The sequence below is a fragment of the Hyperolius riggenbachi genome, chromosome 2, assembly GCF_040937935.1.
Source record: "Hyperolius riggenbachi isolate aHypRig1 chromosome 2, aHypRig1.pri, whole genome shotgun sequence".
Lineage (NCBI taxonomy): Eukaryota > Metazoa > Chordata > Amphibia > Anura > Hyperoliidae > Hyperolius > Hyperolius riggenbachi.
In genome coordinates, this window is record NC_090647.1 from 508057334 (window position 1) to 508070690 (window position 13357).

At 44.6% G+C, this 13357-nt stretch overlaps 1 protein-coding gene across 4 annotated transcripts in view; it reads left to right on the top strand.

The window, feature by feature from the left end:
- The window catches only part of GBE1 (1,4-alpha-glucan branching enzyme 1), a 202961-nt gene that overhangs the window by 145883 nt on the left and 43721 nt on the right, over positions 1–13357 (top strand). For all 4 annotated transcript variants that reach the window (XM_068266113.1, XM_068266114.1, XM_068266115.1 and 1 more), the window contains 2 exons: positions 2867–2977; positions 10968–11139. In XM_068266113.1, the coding sequence (XP_068122214.1) occupies positions 2867–2977; positions 10968–11139 (283 nt within the window). The remainder of the gene's footprint in view (positions 1–2866; positions 2978–10967; positions 11140–13357) is intronic.

The following is a 13357-nucleotide window of genomic DNA, read 5'->3' on the forward strand; positions in this document are numbered from 1 at the left end:
AACATTACAATGAACCCAGATATTGCAGACTACTACTAACAACTGCAGCCTCATGTCTCAGCATGTTCAGATAGTATGTCCTCCCAACTCAGCAAGTGCAGTTATTATGCCACCAACACAGCAAGTGCAGATATTGTGACCCTAGCATAGCAAGTCATTAGAGATGGGCCGAACGGTTCGCTGGCGAACGGTTCCCGGCGAACTTCGGTGGTTCGCGTTCGCCTCCCGCAGGCGAACGTTTCCGGAAGTTCGGTTCGCCCCACAATGCACTATGAGGGTCAACTTTGACCCTCTACATCACAGTCAGCAGGCCCAGTGTAGCCAATTAGGCTACACTAGCCCCTGGAGCCCCACCCCCCTTATATAAGGCAGGCAGCGGCGGCCATTACGGCCACTCGTGTGCCTGCATTAGAGAGAGTAGGGCGAGCTGCTGTCTGTCTCTCATAGGGAAAGATTAGTTAGGCTTAGCTTTTCCTGGCTGCATACCTGTTCAGTGATCCTGCCACTGCATACCTGTTCTGTGAACCCACCCACCACTGCATACCTGTTCAGTGATCCTGCCACTGCATTCCTGTTCTGTGAACCCACCCACCACTGCATACCTGTTCAGTGATCCTGCCACTGCATACCTGTTCTGTGAACCCACCACTGCATACCTGTTCTGTGATCCTGCCACTGCATACCTGTTCTGTGAACCCACCACTGCATACCTGTTCTGTGAACCCACCCACCACTGCATACCTGTTCAGTGATCCTGCCACTGCATACCTGTTCTGTGAACCCGCCACTGCATACCTGTTCTGTGAACCCACCACTGCATACCTGTTCTGTGAACCCACCCACCACTGCATACCTGTTCAGTGATCCTGCCACTGCATACCTGTTCTGTGAACCCACCCACCACTGCATACCTGTTCAGTGATCCTGCTACTGCATACCTGTTCTGTGAACCCACCCACCACTGCATACCTGTTCAGTGATCCTGCCACTGCATACCTGTTCTGTGAACCCACCACTGCATACCTGTTCTGTGAACCCACCCACCACTGCATACCTGTTCAGTGATCCTGCCACTGCATACCTGTTCTGTGAACCCACCCACCACTGCATACCTGTTCAGTGATCCTGCCACTGCATACCTGTTCTGTGAACCCACCACTGCATACCTGTTCTGTGAACCCACCACTGCATACCTGTTCTGTTCAGTGGACCCGCCACTGCATACCTGTTCTGTTCAGTGGACCCGCCACTGCATACCTGTTCTGTTCAGTGGACCCGCCACTGTATACCTGTTTAGTGAACCCGCCACTGCATACCTGTTCTGTTCAGTGAACAGTTTGGTGTGTCAGTGTGAAGCAGTACCTTAATTACACTACCTGATTGATGTATACACATGCAAGATGTTTTAAAGCACTTTAGGCCTGTCATTTAGCATTCAATATGATTTCTGTCCTTAAAACGCTGCTTTGCGTCAAATCCAGATTTTTCCTGGGGACTTTTGGCGTATATCCCACTCCGCCATGCCCCCCTCCAGGTGTTAGACCCCTTGAAACATCTTTTCCATCACTTTTGTGGCCAGCATAATTATTTTTTTTTTTCAAAGTTCGCATCCCCATTGAAGTCTATTGCGGTTCGCGAACTTTAACGCGAACCGAACCTTCCGCGGAAGTTCGCGAACCCGGTTCGCGAACCTAAAATCGGAGGTTCGGCCCAACTCTACAAGTCATATGAGAGCCATAATGTCACCCCTCCCCCCAAAACTACCTCCTGTCTCCAGTAATTGCATGAACTGCAAACACACATTCATGCGGTTCCTGAAGAAGTTTTTGTGCGCCAGACAGTGAAGCATATCTAGGATTGGAAGCCAGCGAACGACTGCTTTCTGGCTTCCATGTGGAAGGGTAGTGCCAGCTCTGCTATTCTATATGCAGCCACTAATATCTAAAGATGCAACGGGCCACATCGATATGTAATACATTTTGTGTGTGAAGGGCCGGTAAAAAACCTTTAGGGTGCCGCATTCGTCCCGGGCCTTAGTTTGAGGACCACTGAGTTAGAGAGGTGGCAAGAGGCAGCTTCTCTCCCAAAATGTCCCCCTCTTCGCATGCCCCTTTTTCCCTTCTCTAGATATGTGGCACCACTTCACTCACTTGCGCTCAGTATTCCAGCAATGTGATTTCCATCTGCCCATCCAGTGTCATGTATCCATGGCTACAGCAGTGCCTCATGTGACCTGTTACGTGCTGCCGGGTCATATGCGGCAACGCTGTAGTCAGAGAGGAAGCAGGACTTCAAGTGTGGCTGGTGATCCCATCGCTAATCTACGGAGAGCGGCTGAGTGATGCAGCACTTACTAGTCATCCTGGGGATCAGTGTCGGGATGCTGCTGGCCAGCAGGGAGGAGATGCTGTCTTGGAGGAAGCAGAGGGAGGTAAGTGCCTGAAATGTATATCCCGATCTCTCTCTCTCCTCTCCGGTCTAGCTTTGCTCACACCTCAGGTGATAATGTATTACTTCAGGCGGCAAAAAGTCTAGAACCAGCCCTGGTTGCACTGTGCGTTATAGCCGTGTGGTGACTGAAAGAAAGGGGGGCGGGGTGAAGTGTGATTTTTTTTTTTTTTTTTTTTTTTCACATGACATTATTGTGGGATAAATGCACATAAGATATAAGATAAACCTATACACAATAAAGAGTGGGAAAGGAAAAAAGTTTTGTTTTATTGCAAGTTATGCCAGACTGTATTTCCACTTTAAATCTGACTTGCCTGGGTAGTATAAACAGGAAATGTCTGTATTATTAGCATGTTTTTCATTAACCTGTATATAGAGGAGAACCAATTCTGTTTCTTTCTTTTTTTTCATGCAGATATTGAAGGAGCTGAAGGATGAGGAATGGGATATGGGAAATATAGTATATACTCTCACGAATAGAAGATACAATGAAAAGTGCATTGCTTATGCAGAGAGCCACGATCAGGTAAAACATGTGTATCGCTCGGGGACTGCACATACCTAAATCTACTCTGTGCCTTTGGCCGACATTGTGTGGGTTTAACTACAGCAGCTCCTGCCATAATTGCTCACATGAAACACTGCTAAACAGATAAGTTTCATTGGCTTTTGACCCTGTGATAACTGTGAATCAATCACAGTGATCAAAGAGTAAAAGTTAAAAAAGGTGGCTCTGGTCCTTAAAGGAGCGAATTTAAAGAGACACAAAAACATTATGATATTATGATTTGTATGTGTAGTACAGCTAAGAAATAAAACATTAAGATCAGATACATCAGTCTAATTGTTTCCAGTACAGGAAGAGTTAAGACACTCCAGTTATCTCTATGGAAAAAAGCCCTTAAGCTCTACAACATGGAGAGGGCTGCTATCTAACTTTTATTATCTCAACTGTTACTAAACAAATTCCTTTTTCTCTGACAGAGGAGAGGTCATTAGTTCACAGACTGCTCTGAAAGAATCATTTTGAATGCTGAGTGTTGTGTAATCTGCTCATATTAGAGAATGATGCAATGTTAGAAAAAACACTATATACCTGAAAATAAAAATATGAGAATATTTTCTTTGCTGCTAATCTTCTAGTAATTATTCATAGTACACAACCAATTCATTATATCATATTTTTTTTCGCTTCAGTGTCTCTTTAAATTAAACATAATACGGGGGGATTAAAAAAAATATACATGCCTGGGGCTTTGTGCTACGGTTGATGGAGAATGCGAGCGCATGGCTGGACTGCACCTTCCCTGACTGAAGAATTTTTGGGGCCCGAATTTCAGACGGTCCAGGCAGTGCAGGAGGAAGACAAGGGAGCCAATCAGCTTGGAGGGGGCTGGAGGAAGCCCTAGGTACAGTATGTATATATTTTTATTTTTTATGTCTCATGTACACTTTAAATCTTTTTAGTTATATAAATAATTATCTGCCAGGGATCTGGCAGTGCCTGTCGCATGTAATGGCGCAATCAGGAGGAGCAGGCACTAGGGAAATGCATGAGGGACAAAAGACGTGGCTCAGTACGTGGAGGTGCCTGGAGCAGGTAAGACAATGTTTGCGGTTTCCTTGCACATCTACTCTGCACGGTGCTGGGGGAGCACAGAAGGGTATGAGGACACAAGGGGTACAAGAGAGACATAAGGTACAAGAGAGACGTGAGGCACAAGGAGGACACATGATTGAGGAGAGAATATCCACAAGATGACCATGCACCATGGAAGCACCAGGTGTAGTATATAATTTTTTTTCCCTGGTTTCTGTCCGGCCCACTCTTGAATCCATGCCCCCCAACTGTCCTGAATCCTGCGGGACTGTCCCAATTTGGGGGGGGGGGGCTCTCCAGCTATCCCGTTATGACCCCCCAGTGTCCCGGCTGGCTGGGGGGTCAGATGTGGAAAAAAATTATCGATGCGCCAGCCGCGTGGATGCGGTGTGTGGGATGCAGGTCCGGCATAATATTCTCCCTCCCTCCGAAAGTGCCCCCCCCCTGTTTGCAGAGTAAGTTTGCGGAGCGGGCTGTCATTTAATCTTACCATTCATCCTCTCCTACCGGGACCTGGCTTCACTTTACTTCCTGTGACGTCACAGGAAGCAGGAAGAAGAGAAGAGCCAGATGCCGGTACACAAGGATGAATGGTAAGATAAGTCGCTCTGCTGCGCACTTTACTCTGCAAACAGGAGGGCACATTCGGAGGGAGGGAGAATATTATGCCGGACCCGCATCCCACACACCGCATCCGCGTGGGTGGTGCCTCGATCATTTTTTCCCCTCCTCTCCAGGGGCACCCTCCTCCCCACCCACGGGCAGGGTATATTGTCTATTTTTTTTTTACATTTAAAGGCCCATTGCGGTTTTAATTAAAAAAAAAAAAAATTCAGATGAAATGTATGCTTGAATAGGGGTGTGGTTGGGGGTGTGGCCTAAGTGTCCCGCTTTCTCATTTCATAGTGTTGGGGGGTATGTTAAATCTATACAAGGAATGCTTGACTGAGGAGCTTAATTGAGATGGATGTGACTCCTGGAACTCAGAAGGGTGGTTTTATACCCCAAGTTCCCAGGTGGATCTGCTCCATACTAACAATAGATACCCTATAAGGGTATAATAGTCAAGTATAATATGTGCGTATGATTTTTATAATGTTGTTTAAAATACATACATCTAAATACCCTCTTTCCCTGAAAAAAAGACCTACCCTGAAAATAAGACCTAGATGGGATTTTGAGCATGCTTGAAATATAATCCCTACCCCGAAAATGAGGCCTAGCGGAAGTTAGAGAGGAGGACGAGGCAGCAAGCAAGCGGGGACACAGCGTTGCAGTGCTGATTGGGCACCGGTCCTGTCATCCCAGCACACAGCAAGGTTATCAGCTGTACACAGGAATCACAGGGCAGGTGCCTGAGTGATCAGTACAGAAGCATACCTTCCAATCCAGGAACAACTCAGTACAAAGGAACAGGAAATGTTCTGCTGAGAGACTTCCTGTTAGAAATGTAAGACATCCCCTGGGAATAAGCCCTAGCACATCTTTTGAAGCAAAAATTATTATAAGACATTGTCTTATTTTCGGGGAAAGACTGTATGTTTTCTGCTGTGTTGACATTACCATTTTCATAATTGGTCATAAAGACTATTAATAATGTTATCATTAATATTAATTATTAATGTTAAACATTTTACTGTAATATTATATGATGCCCACATGGGCTACATTATTGAAAAAAACCCAATAAAAAACTATTGAAGCCTAAACCTAAGTGCACCCAAAATGGTCCAAAAAGTATGGTAATTTGGGCTCTGGATCTCCAGGCTTCAAGCTGTCACAGGTGTCATATAGTTGAAGAAAGTTCAAAATGCTATCCAAGAACCATCATGAATGATGTGCAGATTAATGTGTAGGCACAAAAGCATGAAGTAAGGGCTGGTGCACACCAAGCGTTTTTGGTAGCGTTTTCAAAACCGCTGCCGCCTGTGAAAACACTTGGCTGATGTATCTCAATGGGATGTTGCACACCAGCGGTTTGAGGTTTTTAGCAAACCACAAACGTTGCTCCTGCAGCATTTTTGCTGTTTGCAGATGCGTTTCTGCCTCAATGTAAAGTATAGAAAAAAGCTCAAACCGCTCTGGAAAACGCTAGATCACAGCGTTTTTTCAGGCATTTTTGTTACAGTAGCTGTTCAGTAACAGCTTTACTGTAACAATATGTGAAATCTGCTACACAAAAACGCTCCACAAAACGCTAGGCATGTTTAGAAAACCTCTCTAAACATGCCTAGAATCACTCTGAAAATCTGCTTCAAAAACCTCTAGCGTTTTGCGGATCTGCTAGAGGTTTTTGTTGTGCACTGGGCCTATTTCTGTTCCCTACTGTAAAGAGATAATGGGGAGTAGAACAGGACTTTATACTGCAATTCAATAGAGATTTCCTGTCAGACAAGTTTTACCAGCTAACTGCTCTCCCCAAATACCATTTGCCGTCAGACACGAGAGGACATGCATACATATATTATAAGTGCTTTATTATAGAACTATAAATGGCCACATGTGCAGCAGTCATTCAATGTCTGTACTGAGGTAGATGGATCAACATAATGTCCCCAACCCAATCATTTTCTTTGACTAAACAACCGTATTTTATTCTCCGTATCCATTGAATGTTCTTCCTGATCTAATTGCTGTTGTGGGACAGTCAATTCTAATGCAGTTGTACATTTATGGTTCTAATCATATCCATATTTAACGTCCTTTTGGCTACCTTCCAGAGATGTAGCTTATTCAGCCAAGCTTATGAATTAAATGCATCTCTGCTCTGTCTGACTTACTGGCTATTGTCCAAATGCTAATACTGTATATTGTTCTTGTTCCATCTTCTAGTCTTGGGTTTTTTTTTCCCTGTTGCTGCACTAATTACGGGAGCCTGTGGCTTAGAGTCGACGGCAGCACACATATTATACAGCTAAAACTTTTGTAATTACAAAACTGCATAATGATCCATTTAAGCTCCATGCTTCCCACCCACATGAATGCACAATTACTGATAGAAAGTTGTCTGAGATTATATATCAGATTTGATCATCTCGTGCATATTTTAAAAGGGAGATGAGCTTAAATTATGAATTAGACCAAACTCATGTTTTTAAACAAAAGCACTCAAAATTAGGAATGATTTATTTTTCCTGAGAGAGTGTCTACCTCAACAGATTTATAGACGAGCACATGATCAGTTCATCAGATTGATTTGATTATCTGTAATTGGCAGATCATAATTGGGTATGTGCAGGGAGCAAAAAAAAAAGTCATGATCATGTATGAGCAGCCAATCCGAATAGTAGAAATCAGTCACCTGATAAATCGATCATGTTATTCTCTTATGAATTAGGCTTGCTGAAGAAATTGTATGAACCTTAGAATTAAGCAAATCCTGATCAACAGATAGTGTTTGTTTGGGTCAATTCTGAGCTGCTTACAGGTGGCATCCAATTTGTGTGGAAGTTGGAATTTTTAACCATCTGTACTAATGGACTACTGAGAAGCATTAAGTAATTAATTGTACAGGTGAAACTCGTAAAAATTAGAATATCGTGCAATAGTCCATTTATTTCAGTAACTTAACCACTTCAGGACCACAGTGCTAAACCCCCCCCCCCCCCCCCCCCCTAAAGACCAGGCTATTTCTTCAAAATAGGCCACAGCAGCTTTAAGGCCTCGCTGCAGGGCCACACAACACAGCACACTAGTGATTTCCCCCCCCCCCCTTTTCTCCCCACCAACAGAGCTTTCGGTCGGTGGGGTCTGATCGCCCCCCAATTGTTTTTGTTTTATTTTTTTTACAAATATTTATTGTATTTTATTTTCAATAAATTAACATTTTTTTTTCCCCTCTACCTCCCTCCCACCCCCACCAGCCAATCCTATCGATCGGTTGTCATGGGCTTCAGCCTATAAAAGCCGATCGCTCTCTTGTGCAGATCGCAGCGCTGTACACAGTAAAAAGACAATCGCAGCTGGGACTGAAGGCGGTGTGGAGCTTCACCTACCAATCGGAGATAGCCAGCCCCAGGACTTGACCCCAATTGGCGTTAGGCGGTCCTGGGGCTGCCGCCGCGATCACGCCCATTAGTGTGACACGGTCTTGAGGTAGTTAAAAGTTGAAACTATTATATGAAATAGGAACCCTTTGCAGGTGTTTTGGATGAATTAGCCGATTAGATTCTGACACTTGGAGCCTAGAATATTGAACATTTTCACAATATTCTAATGGTCTGAGATTTTGTTTTTGCTGTTCTCATAAGCCATAATCAACATTTTAACAAATAAAGGCTTGAAATATCATGTAATGAGTCTATTTCATATATTAGCTTTACCTTTTAAAGCGTCGGGGACAGCCATACTATCCCAGAAAAAAACACATTATATAAGAAGATAAATGCTTGTTCTACTTGCATAGCATACCGTATGTATTGTACTCCGTTTTGATTTCAGTGAATTTTATATAGTAAATAAAGAGAAAACTGTTCCAGGCAGTTTCCATCTTTACTGCCCATGACTGAAGCCAATCCTGATGCCATTTCCTCCCTTACTTTCTTTTTTGTTTCCCCTCCTAGGAACTGCGCTGTCATATCTAGCTTGCTCTAAAAATGCAAGGGAGCACAGCATATATCGTATTTCAGGAGCTTCTGCAAAGGGTTGATGTGCATTTCCCTTTTCATTCTCGTGTCACGCTGAACTGCCCTCAGCCAGTCGGTGAGGAGCAAGAATGTGGGAGGGGAGAGTACAAGCTTCCCTCTCCCAGGCAATGTACCAAAAAGAGGCCAGGCTGACGGAGATAAGATTCATTACAGCAGAAACCTTTATGATTATATTGGAGTGCTTGGAATGCAGGGTCAGGCTGTAGACTGCAATAAACACAGAGCAGTGGGTAAATGGAATTTGATTTTGTGGCTGACAATCCTTCTTTAAAGAGAAACTCCAACCTAGAATTGAACTTTATCCCAATTAGTAGCTGATACCCCCTTTTACATGAGAAATATAATGATTTTCACAAACGGACCATTAGGGGGCACTGCATGACTGATTTTGTGCTGAAACCCCTCCCACAAGAAGCTCTGAGTACCGCGGTACTCTGGGCAAGCTGCCACAATGTAACAATGTTCACAGACAGGAATTAGCTGTTTAGAGCTGTCTCTAACAGCCAAAACAGCTAGGAGCAGCTACATAACCTGCCCACAGTAAAAATGTCACCATGTAATAAATGTCAGAATGTAAATCGGGGAGAGGAAAGATTTTACAATGAGCAAACACTGACTAAATCATTTATACATAATTATGGTAATAAATGAAGCACTTTTTTACTACATTATTTTCACTGGAGTTCCTCTTTAAGTTGAATTACTAAAATGCTTACCTGAGGAAAATGTATGCGTGCTCTAACACCAAGTTTTGACCCTAGCAAGTCCGGCTCTGCAAATCTGGCTCAATTAGCTATTCACGAGGCAATGCTCATGCAGATATGCATTTGCTTTCGCACGCCAAACTATGCAGGGTCAAAGAAGGAATACCGCAAGCGTGGCCAGCGCCGGGGGGAGCCATCCGCTCCAACCTCCCAATATTAAAAACAGGCACTTACCTTAACGTCCATTGTGTTCTGCTACATGCGCATTAACTTGGGGGCACCACATGAGAAAGGAGTGAAGCATGGGTCACCCTAAGCTTTAGAGCTCAGGGCTGGCTCACACACAACACTCCAGAGGGGGGGGGAGGACAGGTGCAAACAACTTACTCTAGGGCTCACACCACCAGAGCAAGCCATCTTCCACCTGCATCCAAAGGATACAACTGCAAAAAATGCTTACCTGAGGAAAATGTATGCGTGCTCTAACACCAAGTTTTAACCCTAGCAAGTCCAGCTCTGCAAATCTGGCTCAATTGGCTATTCATGAGGCAATGCTCATGCAAATATGCATTTGCTTTTGCACGCCAAACTATGCAGGGTCAAAGAATGAATACCGCAAAGCGGTCGCCCTGTGGGAATTAGTTCATGCCACATTAGCACTATCCAGGAGCGCCACGGGGAGGCTTCCCAATGCCCCCATACAACCGGGGGACCGCGGGGTCCCAGACACTCTCACCGCCTGGGAACCACAGCAGCACCCCGGAGGGGGAGGCTGGGTGGCGCAGGCGACCCCCCCCCAAGCGTGGCCAGCGCCGGGGGGAGCCGTCCGCTCCAACCTCCCAATATTAAAACCGGGCACTTACCTTAACGTCCATTGTGTTCTGCTACATGCGCATTAACTTGGGGGCACCACATGAGAAAGGAGTGAAGCATGGGTCACCCTAAGCTTTAGAGCTCAGGGCTGGCTCACACACAACACTCCAGAGGGGGGGGAGGACAGGTGCAAACAACTTACTCTAGGGCTCACACCACCAGAGCAAGCCATCTTCCACCTGCATCCAAAGGATACAACTGCAAAAAATGCTTACCTGAGGAAAATGTATGTGTGCTCTAACACCAAGTTTTAACCCTAGCAAGTCCAGCTCTGCAAATCTGAATTACTAAAATATAGACTTTTGCACGATATTGAATTTTTTTTCGAGTTTCTCCTCTATAGACCGTCTAAGGCTTGGGAGCAGTGATCCCCAGTGGGTCCCAGGCTTAATGCAGCGTAGGTCATGGTAGATGGTGGATTTCTTTTGAATCGGTTTGCTGGTCTGGGTTATACTGAATTACAGTCTCTGTATCGGCAGGAGAAGGAGTGCAGATATACTGCTGAGAGGTTCAGGTCACATTAGGATTCCTGCGTGCTCATGATTGTGTGTTGTACAGCTTTGCCAGTTTGTTTTGTTTTTTTCTTTTTTCTGCCCACACTTTAAAATTACTTCAAAATCCTTTGTTTAACACTTGTTCTTGCAGTGAATTGAATTGCAGTGAATTGACACTGTTCTCCGCTTGTCTGTCTAGGCACTGGTTGGTGATAAGACACTGGCATTTTGGTTAATGGATGCGGAGATGTATACCAACATGAGTGTCATGTCTCCTTTAACACCTGTCATTGACCGTGGGATTCAGCTCCACAAGATGATCCGTCTCATCACTCACGCTCTCGGCGGTGAAGGATACCTCAACTTTATTGGTAGGTTCTACGGCTTTTAAAAGAATTGTGTGGTGTATGTAATAAAGGCAACTGACAGGTGCTTACCCCCGTGTGAATGTTTTATCACACAACAAAAGAAACAAGCCACTGAAGTAAGCTTCACAGTTAATGTCTGTATGCAAGAATAAAGACAGACTGTGAAAGTAAGTTGTGTATTGCATGGTGCTACTGTTGTAATAACAATCCAAGCAAAGGACACTACAAGGATTAGAAAGCTTTAAGAGGAACTGCGACCAAGAATTGAACTTCATCCCAATCAGTAGCTGATACCCCCTTTTACATGAGAAATCTATTCCTTTTCTCAAACATATCATCAGGGGGCGCTGTATGGCTGATATTGTGGTGAAACCCCTCCCACAAGAAACTCTGAGGACCATGGTACTCCTGGCAGTTTCCAGTTTGTGAACCTTGTTGCATTGTGGGAAATGGCTGTTTACTTGTCAAAAAAGCAAGCAGCAGCTACATTACCCGCCAGCAGTAAAAATTTTACCATGTGATAAATGTCAGAATGTAAATCAGAGATTTAGAAGATTTTACAATGTGCAAACATTGACTAAATCATTCATACATAATTATTGTAAAAATGAAGCACTTTTTTATTACATTATTGTCACTGGAGTTCCTCTTTAAGAGGAACTTTAAATCAAGATTGAACTTCATCCAAATTGGTAGTCAATACTCCCTTTCCCACAAGAATCTTCAACTTTTCTCATCTCGAATAGATCATCAGTCTGTATGGCTGATATTGTGGTGTAATCCCTCCCACAGTGTGATATCAGGACCTATGCTCCTTACATTTTCTTCTTTGTGTACCTTCTTGCATTGTAGAAAAATACAGGCTGTTTCCAACTGCCAAGCAATCAGTATCTCCCATAGCATCTAGCTCAGAGCGCCCTGACCAATGCTGTATCTAGTTCAGAGCGCCATGACCAATGAATGCTGTATCTTGCTCAGAGCACCATGACCAATGCTCTATCTAGCTCTGAGCGCCCTGACCAATGCTGTATCTAGCTCAGAGCGCCATGACCAATGCTGTATCTAGCTCAGAGCGCCATGACCAATGCTGTATCTTGCTCAGAGCGCCATGACCAATGCTCTATCTATCTATGAGCGCCCTGACCAATGCTGTATCTAGCTCAGAGCACCATGACCAATGCTGTATCTAGCTCAGAGCGCCATGACCAATGCTATATCTAGCTCAGAGCGCCATGACCAATGCTGTATCTAGCTCAGAGCGCCATGACCAATGCTATATCTAGCTCAGAGCGCCATGACCAATGCTGTATCTAGCTCAGAGCACCATGACCAATGCTGTATCTAGCTCAGAGCGCCATGACCAATGCTGTATCTAGCTCAGAGCGCCATGACCAATGCTGTATCTAGCTCAGAGCGCCATGACAAAAGCTGTATCTAGCTCAGAGCGGCATAACCAAAGCTGTATCTAGCTCAGAGCGCCATGACCAACGCTGCATCTAGCTCAGAGCGCCAACGCTGTATCTAGCTCAGAGCACCAACGCTGTATCTAGCTCAGAGCGCCATGAACAAAGATGTATCTAGCTTATAGCGCCATGAACAAAGATGTATCTAGCTTATAACGCCATGACCAACGCTGTATCTTGCTCAGAGCGTCATGACCAATGCTGTATCTTGCTCAGAGCACCATGACCAATGCTCTATCTAGCTCTGAGCGCCCTGACCAATGCTATATCTAGCTCAGAGCGCCATGACCAATGCTGTATCTTGCTCAGAGCACCATGACCAATGCTCTATCTAGCTTTGAGCGCCCTGACCAATGCTGTATCTATAAAAAAGAGAGAAATCGAGAGCCCAATATGGTGTAGTATGTCAGAGATACGAAGGGAAATGAATAGGTGAGATGGTTATACTCACAAACATGGGTTACCGCTCAGGCAACCACTGTATAGGCAGGTGAGGAGATTAGACCTGTCCTCACTCAGGATTAAGAAGTCGCTCTCTGTTGATCAGAAAAAATGGGGTAGGGTCACCCCTCCACCTGGGGTGGACTCAAGTATACTGGTAGGTGATCAAAGGCGCCAGCAGAATAAAATTAATATAAAATTGTTAAGAATTGCCGGGAGGGAAAGTGGTGGACTTCCCCTCAATAATTAGACACAAAGGTCTGTCATCGAATCAAACGAATACATTTATTCAATAGTACCCCAAAATCTGCAACGCG